At 43.7% G+C, this 17,723-nt stretch overlaps 1 protein-coding gene across 1 annotated transcript in view; it reads left to right on the forward strand.

Annotated features, from left to right (window-relative positions):
- CLVS1 (clavesin 1) overlaps positions 1 to 17,723 on the forward strand; it is a 91,871-nt gene that overhangs the window by 62,041 nt on the left and 12,107 nt on the right. Inside the window, exons 3-4 of the mRNA XM_010213834.2 lie at positions 6,742 to 6,852; positions 7,900 to 8,135. Of these exons, the coding sequence (XP_010212136.1) occupies positions 6,742 to 6,852; positions 7,900 to 8,135 (347 nt within the window). The remainder of the gene's footprint in view (positions 1 to 6,741; positions 6,853 to 7,899; positions 8,136 to 17,723) is intronic.

The following is a 17,723-nucleotide window of genomic DNA, read 5'->3' on the forward strand; positions in this document are numbered from 1 at the left end:
TTTCATGTTCAGGGAGATACAGGAATAGAAGCAACTCAGCTTGCAGTCGGCTTCACTTAAGAGAGATGAGTATGAAAGTGTTTTCAAGTCACAGTTTACTTCAAAAATCAGGACAATGTTGGAGAGGTTTTAGCCCAATTTGCTAGAGCTGGCTGCTAAAATCACAGCTACTTCCTAAAGTGACTCTGAAAAAGAACCTCCAGGATATGTGTGTTCCTTTCCACGCTGCCTCCTCTTTCTGTGACCCGTGCTGCCCATCCTTAGCTTGGTGCATGACTTCTTTCTGTTCAGGAAGAAGTTCCCTGATGTGGCCTAATCTAGAGCAAGGTGTTAGGTGTTATGAGTCTGGCAGCACACGTGGCTGCCAGCTGGGGCAACTTGTAGCTACTGCGTACATGCACGTGCTCCTTACAAACCAGTGTGTCAGAGCAACATCTTCTTATAGTCATTTCTAAATCATCTTCCGAGATCCTCATTTCTGTGCGCCTCCTGAACCAAGGCCCTGAATGAACCTGCTGTCCCTTTGGCAATTACTTGACTTGTCTTTCTTTGCGAAGGAGCCTCAGTCTCTACCTCATGTGTGAGAAGCACTTTGAGATCAACAGAAGCACCTGCCAAGCCTAAAGCAGCACCAGGCTGTGGTGGCAACCCTGAGGAGTCACTGCTTTGTGGAAAGTTTCTGTTCTTTTATTTTTCTAAGCTGGTTCAATGAAGGATTGCTTGCAGAGAAGCAATGAAGAAATCTTCTTTCTGCCCCAAGGTTACAAGTTATTTTGTTAGACCAGATGATATGACAGCATGATTCTATCAGGACAAATCAAAGTTTACTGAACAAATCTGTGTTCTATAACCTGATTTATTGGTGCCATCTGCCAACACCCATGAACAGATGCTCTGGAGGACCTCATTAATGTGCAATAATGACTGGGAGAAACCCACTGCAAATGACTGAATTTTAAAAGTTATCGAGTGTAGCAGGAGAGATAATAAACATAATGAAAAATTCTAGGAGAATGCATCCCAGTGTTCATTTTTCAGTTCCATCTTCCTGACAGCAGTACTTCAGAGCATACTAATGTACATATGCAGGTATGCAGTGCAAAAATAAACTAAACACTCATATTTTTTCTGGTTTCCTCCAGTCCTTTGCTACTTTAGATATCAAAGAAAAGAGAGCATTTTGGTGTGAACAGTTACATTCACAGCTTAGCAAAATTAATGAGTTCTCCTGATTGTAGGATTTCTTTTTACAGTTGTAGTTTGAGCAGGCCAGACTGCCATATTGTTAGCACTAATGCCTTTTTTTTTTTCTTTTTAATGGTTTCCCCCCTACTCCGGAGCTATTTCCAAGCTCTGTGTACTCTGAGGGCATGCCAAGGTAGAAGCAGACGAGTTTGCTACCATTGCCGCTGGCAACATTAATTTTGCATCCGCGTCTCTTCGAAAACACAAGGGACTCAAATGAGATAACAGAAGCAAGAGAAACTTTTCCGGATGGGAATTTGAACGTGCCTCAATCTGGAGCAGATGTGGGAGCGATGGCAGCGCTTGCGGCCAGCACTCAGGGACTGCTGGAGGTGGCGCGGGACCAGCGCTCCGGTCCCGCACTCCCGCATCCCACCGCTGCGTCTTGCTGCCTCCTGGCCTCAGGGTTTGCCGAATTAAACATTCCTCTCTTAGGAGCGGCTTCAAAATTAGAAACTGAAGTCGTAGCGGTAAGGGCGACACGTCACCTCCTCTCTTAACACTTATTACAAGACAACCCGCTCTGCCCATGCCAAGGGTGTTAAAATGCCTTCATTCCAATGTGCTCAGGGACAGCTTTTTAATAGTCACAACTTAGCCAAAATCAGGCAAGGCCATATAGTCTGAGGGCAACAACCTTCAAATGCTACTGCAATTTCAGAGGCCAAATTTGAATCCAGAGATGGTGAGCTGGAAGTCGCCTGCCCTGATTGTAGCAATCCACTAAAATCATCCACTCCCAGAGATTCTCTGTGGAGAAACTATCACTGAACTATTAATAAAATCTTGCTAAGCTATTAATACTGTCTGTGGGAGCTTTAATCCACCACAGGGACTGATTATGTAAGCTCAGAGGCACAAAGATGTTGTTTTTATCCTCAGTTTAAATGATCTTTCAGTTTAAACAGTGTTGTTTATGACTGAAATCTTCCAGAATCTAAGGGAAATCATTTTCATTCAAAGGGAATTATACTTTAATTTGTATTAAACCAGGCAGTATGGTCCAGGTTAAAATGAATTTGGAGAGCAAGATGCATATTTGCTTTCCTGGTGGCAAAGAATAGAACTTATTAAAACATTTTAGAGATGTTTGTGTCCAAAATCCAGACGTCCCAAATCTAGAAATGTGCAATCCAGACGTCCCAAATCTAGAAATGTGCTCTAACTTGGTTTTTGAGCTCAGATCATTTCTCTGTTAAGCCAATTCACACAATTTGAAAACAGCAGCCATGCATCTCAAGCTAGAGAGCTCTCTCTTATTTCTATTTTTATATTCCAAGGACTGTTTTACTCTTCTGCTGCACTTTGTTGTGAGAAGCTGTACATCTTGAGTGATGGGAAATTCATTTTCATTTTTAGCTTTCAGAATAAAAGAGTTCAAAAAACAAAGCAGTTAAAGGTTTCTGATGCATACTCATGCCAAAAGAAATAGATGTCGTGAGGCAACATGAAGCTGAAATAGTGAAAATTCTCTTGTTCTCATAGCTTTTCCTCCCAGGCTGGTTAACAGAACATTAAGTACTGGAGATTTTTGAGTCCCAGACTCAATTCAGTTCAGAGAGTTCATAGACCTAAAGGCTTGGGAGGAGAAGGAGAAGCTTGCAGATCAGCAGAAGATATTATGGATATCTGCAAGCTTTGAGAAAACTCAACACTCTGAAATGATAGATATATTGAGGCAGTTTCACTGTGGCACTCAAAGTGTTAATTTCTGTTTCTTCTTTTGGGAATGCTGTGGAGTGGAATCAATGAGAAGAGTGGAAGAAACACACACAAAGTCAAAAAGACAAATCAGGCAAAAGAAAAGGCATCTCTAGCATTATAGCTAATACCTCTAGCACCAGTTTCAGTCAAATAAAACACAAAACCCTGTGTTTCGACAAATTGATGTCTCTCTAGGCTATAGCATTTAAGAAAGGTACAACTGCAGCATAGGTAGGTGTTTATTTTTGTTTGCCTCAGGTCCCAGTGAAGAAGACCTGGTTGCATTCTGGGGTGAGCTGACTGCCCAAGGCGATATCACGCTCCCTTTTGCTGTTTCTCTTCAGTGACACGTTAGTTAGGTTAGCACTCGTTTGCAAGTATTCACATGTACTGCAGTCACATCTCTGAGTGGCATGCAAATATGTCCAGTCTGATTTTCTGATGACAATAATACCCACAAATAATTAGACCAATCCCCAGCTGCCATAGTTCCTTCACTAGTTCATTTATGCCTTTGGAATGAAATGTAAATATATTCTTCTGATTGGGTAGAGCTTTAGCAAGTAATCAGGTTAAGGAAAAGTCTCTATGATCCCAGGGTCCTTTCCACAGTGGGCTCCAGAAAGTGTACCTCATTATAAAATACACCTTCCCAAGGAATCATAAGACACAAGAAACCAAAAGAGAATTCCTAAAAGCAAGAGCTCTCCAGCAGAAAATCAATTTCAGTTTCTCTCACCTTGCCCCAGGGAGAGCAGCAGAAACACTAAGTAGAGTGTGGGAAAGGCCTCATACATCTTACTGGAGCTGTGCAAGACATACCTCCAGATGGGAGCAATCCTTGCCAAGGCAACTCTAATTAGGGACTTCTGCAAAATGGGTATGTTGAGGTTCCAAACAGTGTCTTGATGATTCCCATACCAAATTTATGTAGTTCAAAAAAAAAAAAAAAAAAAAAAAAAAAAAACCACTTTTGTCCTTGCTCTAATTGACAGCCTTACAAATGCCGGTGGACTGAGGAATGAAAGTCAAACTCAGTTTACTGCGCTTAGTAGGACAAGGAATAAAATTTAGCAGAAAGCTACATACATAAAATGTCCTTTTATTTATTTTTCCTGATCTTCACACTGCCTTCTCAAGGTTCTTCGTGCATTTTAGGTGTATCTTCAGAATGAAAATAAAGCAGATCCTTTAAAATTGTTACACGAGCAGCTTTCCTGTAACGCTTTATCCACTGAAACACCAGACTGAATCTAGCTTATGGACTCAACAGTCTATGCTGGATAGACAATAAATTTCATTTTTTGTGCAAAAAAAAGTAATTACTTTTCCTTAATTTGCCAATTAATCTGCCACTTTAAACCTCTGACAGGTCCCTGTGATGGTCATCATTCAGTCTTTTCTGAGTGAGTTGGTATCATTAAGGCTGGGAAACATATTATAAGCCACAGTTTCACCTTGGAAATGAAATCTGAGTGACATTTCCCTTTGAAGATTGTGATTAATATCATTTGTATCTCTCAGTGAGAAGGCAAAGCAATTCTTCTTTTCTAGGTCTATGTAAACCTTCATATCTTCAAGTTATTTCTGTGCCTCCCATTTCTCATGTCTTTACTGTCCCTTGCTTCACATACAGACTGTATCTTATACACTGACCTATACTGTCATAGTGCAAAAAATGAAACAAAATGCAGAAGGTTCCACAACTTCAACCCTAGACCTACAGCTTGTGGGATGGCAACTACTTAGAAAAATATGGAGCATAACATGGCTGAAAATTTCTGGAATCTCTTAATTTCTTTTTTCCTCTTATTTGTTTTTTTGGCTTTCTGTTTTTTGCTTGCTTGTTTGTACGTTTTTTTTTTTTTTTTTTTTGTGATGTTTCATGAAAGCCTTCATATCTTTAAATTTTCATTCTTCTGTAGTAGAAAAGCAACTGGTTCTGGTCTGATCTAAAACCCAATTTTAGGTCATCATAAGGTAGAAAGCCACTTTATCTTTGCCTCATATTTTTTATTGTTAATGATTTTTCTAGGTGAACTTAGGATAAAGGACAGATTCTCAGATGATGTTTCTCATAATAGTTCTGTTGAAGTCAGAGTACTTCATATCAGCCAAAGCCATGTCCCTAAATTAATATCCTAGTAAGAATGGAAATAGTCATTTTTCCTTAAAGTAAATAAGCAATAACGCATCTTAACAGAGCATTTGTCTTCCTTAAAAGGCCCGGCTTATAGCTATTGCGAGTATAAAATGGGACCACCTGTTATATTACTGAGCCTGGCCCCCCGCTTATTGGCTTGGCAGCTAGTCTTGCAGCAGAGAATCAGAGACCAATATTGGTAATGACTTCAGTTAAATTGGCATGCTGCAGGTAGAAGTGCCTTACACCACTCTGTTGCTAATGTCAAAGGCATCACTTAATGCCTGTGGCCCCTCACAAACACTGAGTGTATCATCTGAGATGACCACAGAGGTAACGCATAGCTGGTATGTAGAGGAGTGTAAAGGGTCCTGCCAATCAGCCTGGGGTGAGATGGTTGTGAGAGGTGGTGGAACTCAGACACAGTGCTAAATCTGGGGAATAATTTGACCTTGAAGCTGTGCAGAAGCTACACCAGTCAGGTGTGTAAGGAGGTTTTCCTTATCACCTCATAAACCTACCCTGTATCCTCTGCTGAGCCGTGCTCAATCTCTGACTCTTCAGAGAAAGGCAAAAGAAAGCCCCATAATAACCTAGGCTAATTTTGTGGGGGGAATGAATGCTGCCTGAGTCCCGAAGCCAAAGCCCTGAAGGAAGAGATCTGATTATAATCTTTCTTTAAATGGTGAGTGACAAGGTTTATGAGCGCTCAGAGGCAAATGCAGGCTCTGTCAGGATCACCCTTCGCTGGAGAGAGGCAGGCAATTCTCCTCTCTCTGGATTTGCACAGAGCAACGGTGGCCATCCCACTCTTTGGGCACGGGGGAAGATGCTAGGCTCATCCCTGGCTGACTGACAGTTATAGATGAGAGCGTAGGTACAAAATGCCCATCACAATATGCAGTAACCAATATGCCAGCAACCTCCTCTTTTATTAACCGTGCCACGCTGCTGAGCGGAGTAGGATGCTTTTGCAAACACCTCCCTGGGACGATGCTACCTGCATGTTAATGCAGGGAGTGTTTGTACAAAACCTCGTAGCAAGCGCTCGGCTCTGCCAGTTTCCATGGTGCCGTCATGGTGCTCTCTCGCAACACCTTCACTTATCGGCATTTCCCACCCCTCCTCCTCTCCATCATATGCTGCTCAGTCACCCTGAAAGGTCACCCATTGTAATGATGATTTTAGCAGGAGGGAGGCAGGGAGGCAGAAGGGTGAAAAGGTGAGCGGTGTGTAGCAACGTGCGTGGGAACGGGGGACTCTCGCTATGCAACACAATGAGAAATTAGAAAGCTTCCCCTCAAGGGAGTTGTGTTCATCAGCCCTGTCTCACTTCCCATCTCGGCAAAGTCGGATGCCCTGATGGAGTTAAAAAAATGTTCAGAGTGTCTGGAGAGTCTACTTTAAATCATCAGCAATTGATGTGCTAGTGCATGGAGGAGAGAAGGGACTGTGCCTGCTAACAGGAAAAAAGCGATGCAAGCATTTCTTGGCTTCCTCCTTCTGTCTCTCTCCTGCCCCCTCCCCGCCAAGCCCAAGGCTCGTTAGCTGTTGCAGATGGCAGACTTCTTCCTCTGACTTTCATCCTAGTGACCAGCTGACTAAAGTACTGCATTTATTAACTGACTTCTATTTTTTTCTTCCTGTAGGACAGCTTTCCTGCCCGTTTTGGAGGAGTCCATTTTGTCAACCAGCCCTGGTACATCCATGCCTTGTACACACTAATCAAACCATTCCTCAAAGACAAGACAAGAAAAAGGGTAAATAGAGGGGTAGGCTGGGGGTGAGGGGTGGAATGCTCCGATCTGGAATGAATTAACATCAGTGTTCTCTTTGTTTCCTTCTATTTCTCTCTGATTTTTTTTCAAGAGGCTTCTGAGAGTTGCAGCTATTACTAAAACTTTACTAAAACTTTACTACTAAAAGGTTTGCAGTGGTCTGACCAGCAGTGGTGGATGATTTTCAGAACTTGAGTCAGGCACAGGAGAAATGCAATCACAAACAGAGTGTAGATACCGTTTAATGGCATATGCCCACAGGCAGAGAGAATTGGCACACCAGAGGCATTACCAGGCATACCTGAAGCCACCAGCAGAGGGTGAAACTTCTGCTTAATGGAGGTATTTTTGGTGGGAATGAAATTTGCTATTTTGCTTCTTCAGCAAGTGGGCCTTGACCACATAGTGGTAGTTCACTGGTTTCCAGGCACTACACTCTCGCAGAAGACCCCGGAACTGGAACTGGAGTGTGTCTGATGCAAACCATGCAGGCCAAGGACAGTACCAGTCTGAGAGGCATTAGAGAGATGAATGACAACCAAAGCAGTGAGAAGCAGTTCAGCAGAATGGCAGACTGCGGGAAAACACCAGTCTCTGGCTGCTTGGATAGGCTACATGCTCATATTCTTCACATTTTTTTCCATAGCCTCCACTACCTCCCTTTTCTTCTCACCATTCTTTGTGTAAGTCTCTATCCTCTTACAGCAGTGATAATCAGTTATTATCCCTGACTTCCATATTCCCTGATCTGGTACTTAAGAAAGAAAGAGTGTCATGCACAAAAAGTAATCGAATCAGGATTTTAAGAAGTGTTTAGAGCGCCAGCCTGTTTCCTCACCTATCCACACCAAAGGAAATCCTTTTCCCCTGCACTGCCAGAACACATGCTGAGGGTTTTTGAAATTCCCATCTGAAAATGCAGTCTCAACTAACGACACTGTGAACATCATTAGTGTCATTATGATCGCATCACTGAAATAAGGAGCTGATGATGACTTTGAACTCTCTTTTTATTGTTTTTCTTTAAAGATCTTCCTCCATGGTAACAATCTGAACAGCCTTCACCAGCTAATACACCCTGAATGCCTGCCCTCTGAGTTTGGGGGGACCCTTCCTCCTTACGACATGGGCACGTGGGCTCGGACGTTGCTCGGGCCCGACTACAGCGACGAGAACGAGTACACCCACACCTCCTACAACGCAATGCACGTGAAGCACGCGTCCTCCAACCTGGAGCGGGAGGCCTCTCCCAAGCCCATGAAAAGGTGAGATTTGCTTTTGAAATCACCTCTGGCTTGGCTTTGCTAGCAGGTTTGGCCTAAGTCTGATGGGAAGAGCTCATCTGGAAGAGGCAGAGGCTAATTTGGAAAGTGCAGCTAGTAAGGAGTGCTCCAGCACGAGCTGCTGTCGCGATGTGGCGGGAGAAGGGAAGGCCTCTCCGAGGAGCCCTAATTACTTGTCTGATTGCTGATGGCTGTGAACACAAACAAGGGAAATTAATGGGCCCCTGTGCAGAGCGCTGCATAGAGCATATCGCAGTGAAAGTCTCTTCCGCATGACGCAGCGTGGCTGCGGCACCACTTCAGCCCTGCTTTCCATTAGCTGCTTGTTCTTTGGAGCCTGCTGAGCCTGGCTGCTCCTGATGAGAGCTTTGCCTCCCTGTGCAGGCTGCACGTGAACAGCGAGCTCCACTGCCCTCTAAAGGAGAGAGGGGCTGCTCTCCTCCCGGCACTTCTGTGGCCACCTTCTCCCCACGCGCCCAGCAAAACCGCGCTTGCTGCGAGAGCTCCAGCGTAGCTCTGTGCATACTGCTCCCAGTGCTTACAGCTGCAGCCCTTGGAATAGGAGCGCAGAGGGGATGGGATCAGGGCAGATCCCCAAGGTTCGTGGGGCACAGCCGAAAGCCCAGGAGTGCACTGGTTGTGTGGGCTGCCCCACACAAGCACAACACCCACGCAAGCCCCTGTGCCCAAGCACTTTCGATGCCGCGTGCCGGTTGCCTGAGTGCACTGGAGCAGCACAGCGTGGGGGCACGAGGCTGTGACAGGGCGCCGCCGTCACTTGTGTCACAGCCAAATCCAGCCTGACAAGAGAGATGAGCCATAATGTCATGCAGTTAATTTTAAGAGGCTTTCATGTTCCCAGGGAGAAGGGCGGTGCTCCCGTGTGGTGGCTCCTGCACAGGTTAGCGGCACGGAGTGCTCAACGCACGCGCCTCACAACGGGCACTAGGGCCACAGTATAGTGGGTGCATGATCCTACCAGGACCACGGCCTCAGCATAAGAGCAGTGGCCATCTACACACTCAGCAGTTCTCATCGGTGCCTCCCATCCAATTGGCCTTAAAAGATCCTTTTCTTTTTGGACAATGTTAGCAAGGGACCACATCAATTTTAACGGAATTTAGACTAACTATTTCTTTATTGTAAAGACAAAAACAGAGTGTGCAAAATGTATATAGCTTCATAGAAAGAAATCTGCATTTTTTTTAGTTCTGAAGTGTTAAGAGACGTTCACATGTTGGTGGTAAATCTTTGCTGAGGATCAGATCTTTGCTGCAAAGAAGCGAGGTCTCATTGTGCCTTCAGGGGAGACCCTTGGTCTGAAAATGAGCTAAGTGCCAGAACACCCCGCCTGGAGGCAAAGCCTTCTTTTGTAATCTGTTAGCTAATATGAAAGTGCATTAATGCCAATATGGCAAGTGGATGAATCTAATTTGTCATGTTGCCTCCGGGCAGACCAGGTCTAACTTTTAGCCTAATTTTGTTACTCGGCAGCTAAGTGAACCGTCTGATCTTGTATCCTGTGGTCATTTCTAGCTGTCAGAGGTGAAAAGTTCACTGCTTCTACAGATTTTCACCTACAAGTATCTCCTTTAATCCTTCTTTCTCTAAAACTACTTTTTTGATGTATCTTAAATGACTAGACTTAGGTAGCATAATCGCATGCTTTGTATAAGTCTAAGACCTATTAAAAGGTCTACAGACTTCTACCAGTATTAGCTTTCTTAATATAAACTTTCTGCCAGTTCCTTGGGATTATATAACATCTAGCACAACAAGAGTCTCAGGCCACACATGGGGTTCACTCATACTCCTGGTGGGTTCTTGCTAAGCATATGAGATCTCCTGGCACTAGTCTTCACCCTAAATATAATTAGCTTTTAATAGTCCTAGTCATTTTGTCTTTACTGAAGCAGCTTTGCCCTTCCATTTAAAATCTTTCCCCTCATACATCATGAATCTTTCCACACACGTCATGAAAACCTTAAAATTCGTGAGCAAGCGTAAAATGTTTCTATGCATAGATGTTGCTTTTAGGCAGAAATGTTAAGCAGAAATGTAACAGAAATGCAAGCAAGAAATGTGTTTTTCCTTAGCCTGTATATTCCTCTGAAAGGGAAAAGTAATGAAGACTGAACTTTCTAGAGTGTCTGTGTTTGAAGGATGCAAAGCCTGGCTGAACAATTACGGGTCTTTTCCTGCTGAACTTCCTCTCACCGCAGAGGTTTCATCTGAATAACCTCTCCAAAAAGCTGGGTAATAGCTGTGCGAGAGGGCAGTGTTTCTCCAAGGTGGATTTACCCAGGAGATTTATTCCAAAAAAACTATAAAGCTTTATTCCAGCTTTATTCTTTGGGAGTGAGGCCAGGGGTGTTTCCTTAGTGTCAGAGCCTTAGGACTTCGAGAGGAGCCTGTAGTTTTCCTCTGTGAACACAGAGAAATGAATCTATGAAATCTAGTCCAAATCATAGCAGATTTGAAACAGAGAATGGTTAACTGTAGTACCTCGCGACATATATATGTGTATATGTATATGTATAGGTATATGTATATGTATATGTGTATGTATATGTATATGTATGCAAGCAAAGCTAGGAAAGGAGGCTGTGGAGCAGACCCTGCACCCAAAGAGACACGCTCACCCTGAACGCAAGTTGTCTATTCCAAGTGTGGAATCAAACTTAGGCCATTTCCTGTGGCAATTTTAGTATCAGAAATATTGAGAAATCAATATAGTATTTACAGATAGGAAAGAAAAAAAACAGGAAATGGGATCAGAGAACAACTGGCCAAAATAATTTTGTAGCCATTTAATTTATGTTCAAAAGTGAATGTTATGTTAATAAAAGGAAAAATAAGGCAGAGGGCATTTTCTAGACACAAGTCTCAGGTCATCATCACCTGAAATCTGCCTATCAAAAAGCAGAGAAAATGGCGCACCAAGATGGTAGGGAATGGAAGGGAAAAATGTACATGTTTGAGCTTCAACTTCAGGACAGAAAGCAGTGTTTTGGCTCCCATAACCAGGGAAGACAAGTATAAATTGAAACGAATTCTGGTGACATCTGTAAGCAGGGTCAGGAGAATGGAGAGCATACTTTTACAGTAAGAAACTGCACAAGAGAGTGGTTTGTTAAGCCTCATAGAGCACAGACTGAAATGGGTGTGATTGCTCTCTATAAATAGAGGAGGGAATAAAAACCGGGGTGAAAGAGCTATGTAAGCAAATGGACAACATAGGCATGAGAACAAATGGGTGTAAACTCACCAAAGTACACTTATGCTGGGAATTAGCAGAGGTTTGCTAGCAATCAGAGGAGTGAGCTACTGAAACAGCTTTTCAATATGACAAACTAACTGAAATGTGAGTTAGAGGTTTAAAATGAGGTGGTTACCAGAGGTCACAGGAGACTAGACTTGGCCCTCAACGTCTCACTAAGTTCCAGTTTCTGCAGCTCTTAACAGCAATGAAACTAAAATGCTATTTTCTTCCCAATCTCAAGCAAGGGTGTTTTTTTCTCTGTGACTGGAAATTGCACAGGATTTGTTCTTAAACAAGACTCCTTGTTTATTTCAGAGAACAGAGTCTTTGTCAAGGGGGAAAGTGTAAGAAATACTCTTAGAAAAAAAAATACCACTGACTCTAGCTTATAACATTATCTTGGATATCTTGAGATTTCACAAATTTCTGAAATATGGAAATGTCTTTAATCAAAGATATTTGAAATTCTCTTTTGACCGACCAGTGGCCACATGAAACCCCACAGGATAAAAATCAAAACAGTGGAAACTGCACTCCCATCTGCAGAAATTATCTTACACTCTGGGAAAAAAAATAATCTCAGAATCCTAGTACTGTATGAGCAGATGGGAAAGAAAGCAAAACAGCTGATGATTCCAGCTAATGAGCCTTAATGGTCAGGAAAAAAAAAAGGCAACAATAACAAAATCTATTCAGAATATATCTGTTTATTAAGTTTCAGCTCAATGAAGTTTGAAATGGCTAAGGTAATAAACATGCAAACTAGCATTAATGCAATAAAGGCACTATTCAAACCAAAACCATGGCTGCACTGGTTTTATAATCATTAAAGCAGGAAGGGCAGTAGCCCTGTTAAGACCCTTAGAACAGACTTACCCTATCATGAGACATCTCTTCAGAATGGTCTGCATCTACTCAGGGAGCCTCTCCCTTGCTCGCTTTGGAATTTGAAAGCTGTGTAAATGGTGTGAAAATTTGGAGCACAGAGACAAAAAAAAAAAAAATCACCTCCTGTAGATGTGGCCAAACTTTCTGGGAGCCCTGAAGGCCTGAAGGGGCCCTGATTTGGTTTAAACAACAGGGAGCTAACACAAAAAGCAAAGCATTTGTCTGAGGCACTCATGCTGGCTTTTGTTGATGAGCTGTTGTTTTTGGTAGCAGCTGGAGGTTTTAGCTGGTATGTGATGTAATGGATAGTTAAGCCTAGCAGTTAAAGAGTTGGAGCCTGCTCTCATCAAATCACTGCTCCAACAGGGCATGGCCTTTTGGGCAGGCACAGTGTGAAAACACCGCCTTTGGGCACCAAAGCAGGGTGAGTGATCATCCTCAGGCAGGAGAGGATTTACAGACTGGGGAAGACGTCAAGAAGCTTGATTGAAGAATTTCCCTTTCCCAAGTGCCATCCAACATTTGGGCCCAGCAGCAGCAAGTAACTTGCAGCAGCCTGCAAGTTCTTCCCTGATTCGCTTTTCTTTACAAGCCATGACTTTCTGCAGCTACATTGGGTCACTTCTTCAACTCTGAACTTGATCTTTGGTCCAAGACTGCTCTCTGCCTTTGCTTGTTCCCAGCCTCGTATCCGAGCACAGATGTGCTCTGTCACTGTGTCACTTCGGCTCTCCCAGATACCAGGTTGCTCGCTGGCAACCTGCAACCAGTGCAGGCTGGTCTGGAAACCTCGTGTGATTTGCAAGGGTATTTTATGTAACAACAGCTACATATATACTCATGGACAAACAACCAGTTGTTTAATCAAGTCTATTTAATGCAAGTTTAATTAAGGATAACTTTAATCAAATTTGGAGTTAAAATTATTCTTAGAATAGTATAGATTGGAGGAAAATTCTTATCCCCAAGTCATGCTCTTTAGAGACTCAAGAAATTCAGAGTTAGGATGAAACTTTTAGAGTAGAACCAAGCACAGTAATTGTGAAAATGTGCAATTTATGTGCATCAAGACACCATCAACCTTTCCTCCTACAAAAGAGAAACTTAAGCCCTTAAAGATACAGTAACCTGCCTAGTAGATCATCAGAAAACCCCTTATTAGGCATCTGCTTAACCATTTTGGAAATAGAGCTAAAAAACTGTGGGAATGTTTAACCTGATGTTTCTGAGACCAAAGCATGCTGATTTTTATGTCCTTAGATTAGAGGAAAATGACTTTAAAATATGTATTAGATTCTGCCATCATTACATCCCGATGTGTGGCTTTTCAAAAAGACTGATTTTTTGGATGAAATTTTGCTAATTGTTGTTTTTCAGAAAGAGAATCCTGCTCTCAGAGAGAGGGTGCCACAGCTGGTGCGCGTAAATGCCAGTTGGAACATTTTCAGACTCAAAAGGGGCCATTTGTGGGCGTGACTTATGAAAGGCTTTTATTTTATTTATTCAGACTAGTTCCTCCATATGCCCAGCTGGGCTGTGCAAAGCAGACCTTTCTAGTTGTTATCCTTAGTGTGACCTTAACGTTCTGCTGCCATATGTTTCTGCTTTTATGGGTCATGTTTTATGCTGGTTCACAGTCAGCACCAATTTACTGCAGAAGTCGTAAAATGCCAGAAATTCAAAATCAGTAGGAAAATGTGTGAAAATTTCTCACTGCCCATGGAAACCACCTGGGTTGCTCTCCTTGTAGCTGGGATGGACTGTTCCACATCTGCTGGCAGAGAAGGGAAATACTCCATGCAGACATTCAGATAAAGTAGCTCTACCTGATATATGTAACATATAAGATGCAAGAATTATATTCATTATTTTATTATGAATTAGTTCAAACAACAGAGAATTTCTTAATTTCTCTGCGAAAATGCTTTCTCCATACACAGGTTAGGAATGAGATGGGCCTTCATAGTAAAGTAGGTGTCCCAGGGACATGTATCACAGTAATGTATGCACTGTATAGGGGCATAGATTATTAGCTGTGAAACAGCTTTACAGCTTTATATAGGAATTCTACTAATGCACCAGAAAGAGATGAAAAGGATTTGCCACATTAGCTGGTCCCTGGGAAGCTGCAAAAAAAAACCACTCTGATGAACTAGGAGCAAGAGAAGCCAGGAAGAAATTCAGCACTACAATTAAGCCAGGCAGGTTTAAACAGGAGGGATGGGAAGCTTGGTGCTGAGAGTCCCCTGGGACAAGGTAGGAAATCCATCACTCTCCGAGGGTGTTGATAACATGGTTTCCATCTGTTACCATGCCAGTGATCGGGCACTGTGGAGGTACGCATACATGGGCAGTAGAGAGCAGGGAATGGCAGAACTGGTTCTGTTTAGGCTGCCTAAAACATGGCACTGTAAATTATGCTTTTACCTGGCTATAAATGCACCAGAACTCTCATAGTTTAGACTAGAGACATGACACAATAAAACAAAAGGCTTTTGCAAAGAATGGCTTTTGCTACCCTGTGAAAATCCAGCTAAATCTGTCTGTGTTACAAATGTTTTAAATGGCTATTCACACATGTGCTCTAGAAACATACTTAATTTTAGCATTTTATATCACAAAAGATTCCCTGACACTTTAACTTGGCCTCCCAGAATAAGTTTCTTCAGTTTTGCCTCAGAGTTCTGTTCCCACAAAGTCCATCTCCTACCTGGGCCGTGAGGTGCAGAGGACTTTTATAATTATATCTTTTACTTGTAATCACAACTTTCTCCAGACAATCTTGAAACAAAACATGGGACCTGGCAGCAAGAAGCCTGCCTCCTTTTGCTGATAGGATCCTCCTTGTTGCTGGCATGCTGTATTGGGTTCAGGGAAGAACACTTAGGATACTGGGAAGCGGGCTCACTGGGATGGAAGCAATAGGGCAGACTGAAAGGTGGGGTAGGACTGGTAGCAGCAGGTCTAGGAAACAAACCTGGTGAGCAAAGAAATGAGAATGAGTAAAGGAAGGTCTGACAGAGATCAGGAATGATGCTGTTGGATGCATCCTTGTGGATCCTGTTCTACCTCTTGATGCTGGAGCTACTGCATAGGCCAGGCAAGTCACTTTTAAACTCAGCGTCTTCCAGATGGTGAGACAGTCTGCCAAGCTGTAGACTCTGGGGTCTGATTTCCAGAAATGCTCAGCACTCACCTGCAGCTGAAATCAATGGGATGTGTGCTTTGAACACACAAGCTGCTATATAATGCTGTGCTCTCTGCAAAATCAGACCCTAGGCACTAAGAAACAGGTACCCTGTGTTTACAGAATCACAATATCACAGAATGGATCCAGAGATCATCTAATCCAACCCTCCTGCTCAAGCAGGGACACCTACTGCCTGTGACACAGGGTGGCACCCAGGAGGATTTTGAAAATCTCCGAACAGGGAGATTACACAACCTCTCTAGGCAGCCTGTTCCAGGGCTCCATCACCCCCACAGGAAAGTTCTTCCTCATTTGAAGATGGAACTTCCTGTGTTTTAACTTGTACCCGTTATCCTTTGTGCTATTGCTGGCCACCACGGAGAAGAGCTTGGTCCCATCCTCTTTACATGCTCCTCTCAGATATTGGTACATGTTGATAAGGTCTCCTCTCAGTCTTCTCCAGGCTAAACAGTCCTAGCTCACCTAGTCTTTCCTCATAAGAAGGATGTTTGGGCCCCATAATCACATTTGTTGCTCTGCGCAGGACCCTCTCTAGAAGCTCCACGTCCCTCTTGCACTGGGGAGCCCAGAACTGCACCCAATACTCCACATGCCGCCTCACCAGAGCTGAGGAGAGGGGCAGGATCCCCTCCCTTGACCTGCTGGCAATGCTCCTCCTCATAAAGGCCAGGATTCCATTGGCCTTCTTGGCCATGAGGGCACATTGCCTCATGGTTAACTTGCTGTCAACCAGGACTCCCAAATTCCTCTCTATGTAGCTGCTCTCTAGCAGGTCAACCCCTAATCTGTACTGATGCCTGGGGTTATTCCTCCCCATGTGCAGGACCCTGCACTTGTCCTTGTTGAACCTCATGAGGTTCCTCTCTGCCCATATCTCCAACCTGTCCAGGTGCCTCTCAATGGCAGCACAGCCCTCTGGAGTCTCGGCCACTCCACACAGGTTGGTATCGTCTGCAAACTTGCTGAGGGTGCACTCTGTGCCCTCGTCCAAGTCACTGATGAACAAGTTGAACACTATGGGGCCCAGTACTGACCCCTGGGGGACACAACTGGCTACAGGCCTCCAACTATACTCGGCCCCATTTATCACCACTCTCTGGGCTCTGCCATCCAGGCAGTCGCCAATCCGCCTCACAGTCCATTTAGAGGAGAGTTTGGACCTTAATCACGCAGTCTCAGCTTTCCACATGCAAAATGGAATAAAAAATCCTTTCAGTAGTGCTATGGAGGTAAATAAATTAGCATTTAAGAGGCACACAAGTACTGCATTGATGAACTCCACAGAAAAGATCAAGAGGGAATTAACAAAGGCCATCCTCAGAGCAGGGTCTGAGTAATATGCAGCAAATGTGTCACAGAGCCACACACTGAACTGCTAGGAGAAAGTAAAATAAATAGCCACTTATTAACTCAGCGCTGTCTACCCTGAGCACTAAGAGAGGCAAGAGTCCTTTGAGAAAAAACAGTATGTGCTCCTGGAACTGGGTCATAATGCAAAGGTCATAACACCCCCGCACACCGTGGCCAAGTGAAGGCTGCTCTGACAACCTACATTTCAGCTTTTCCTGCTGTTTCAGTGCTTGACTTTTCAACCTAAAAAGTACATCTGCAGAGACTCCTTTCTTTTGCAGGGCTGTTCCCACTAAGAATACAAAACTTGTAGTGTAGGATCCAGGAGCAGTAAGACTGACCTCCTTTGCTGTCGGCATGCTGCACTGAGGAGACTAAGGTTCAGGGAAGAGCCATCTGGGATACTGGGAACCAGGGTCACAGGCATGGGAGCAACAAGGCAGACTGATAGGTGAGGCAGCAGTAAAGGAGTGAGGGACTGGAAGCAGCTGGGCTAGGAAGCACATTTGGACAAGGAAACGGGTGTGAGTCAGGGGAGCAGGAATGGTGATGATAATTGTGTGCATGTGTGTGACTGTCTGTAATATTCATAAAGTGGAAGAAGCAAATTTTCTTCAGTACTTGGCCTGAACTTCCTTTGCTTGGGTTTTGTGCTCTGGGTATTTTTTAGCAGCTGTTCTTGTGTCTGCTGTGAATTGATGCTGACTGCTGTGGCTGTGTTGTCTTTATTCAGCCTCATGACTAGACCTGCCCTTTGATGCATGACGCATTGCACCCCAGAGGCCCAGGGGTCTTGCCAGAGCTCCTGACTGAAGCAGGTGCACCAATTTCCTTTATGTGAAAAAGAGAGTGCGGAGGA

Source organism: Tinamus guttatus, unplaced genomic scaffold (genome assembly GCF_059628265.1).
Source record: "Tinamus guttatus ecotype Peru unplaced genomic scaffold, ASM5962826v1 Tinamus_guttatus_pri_ptg000056l, whole genome shotgun sequence".
NCBI classification, from domain to species: domain Eukaryota; kingdom Metazoa; phylum Chordata; class Aves; order Tinamiformes; family Tinamidae; genus Tinamus; species Tinamus guttatus.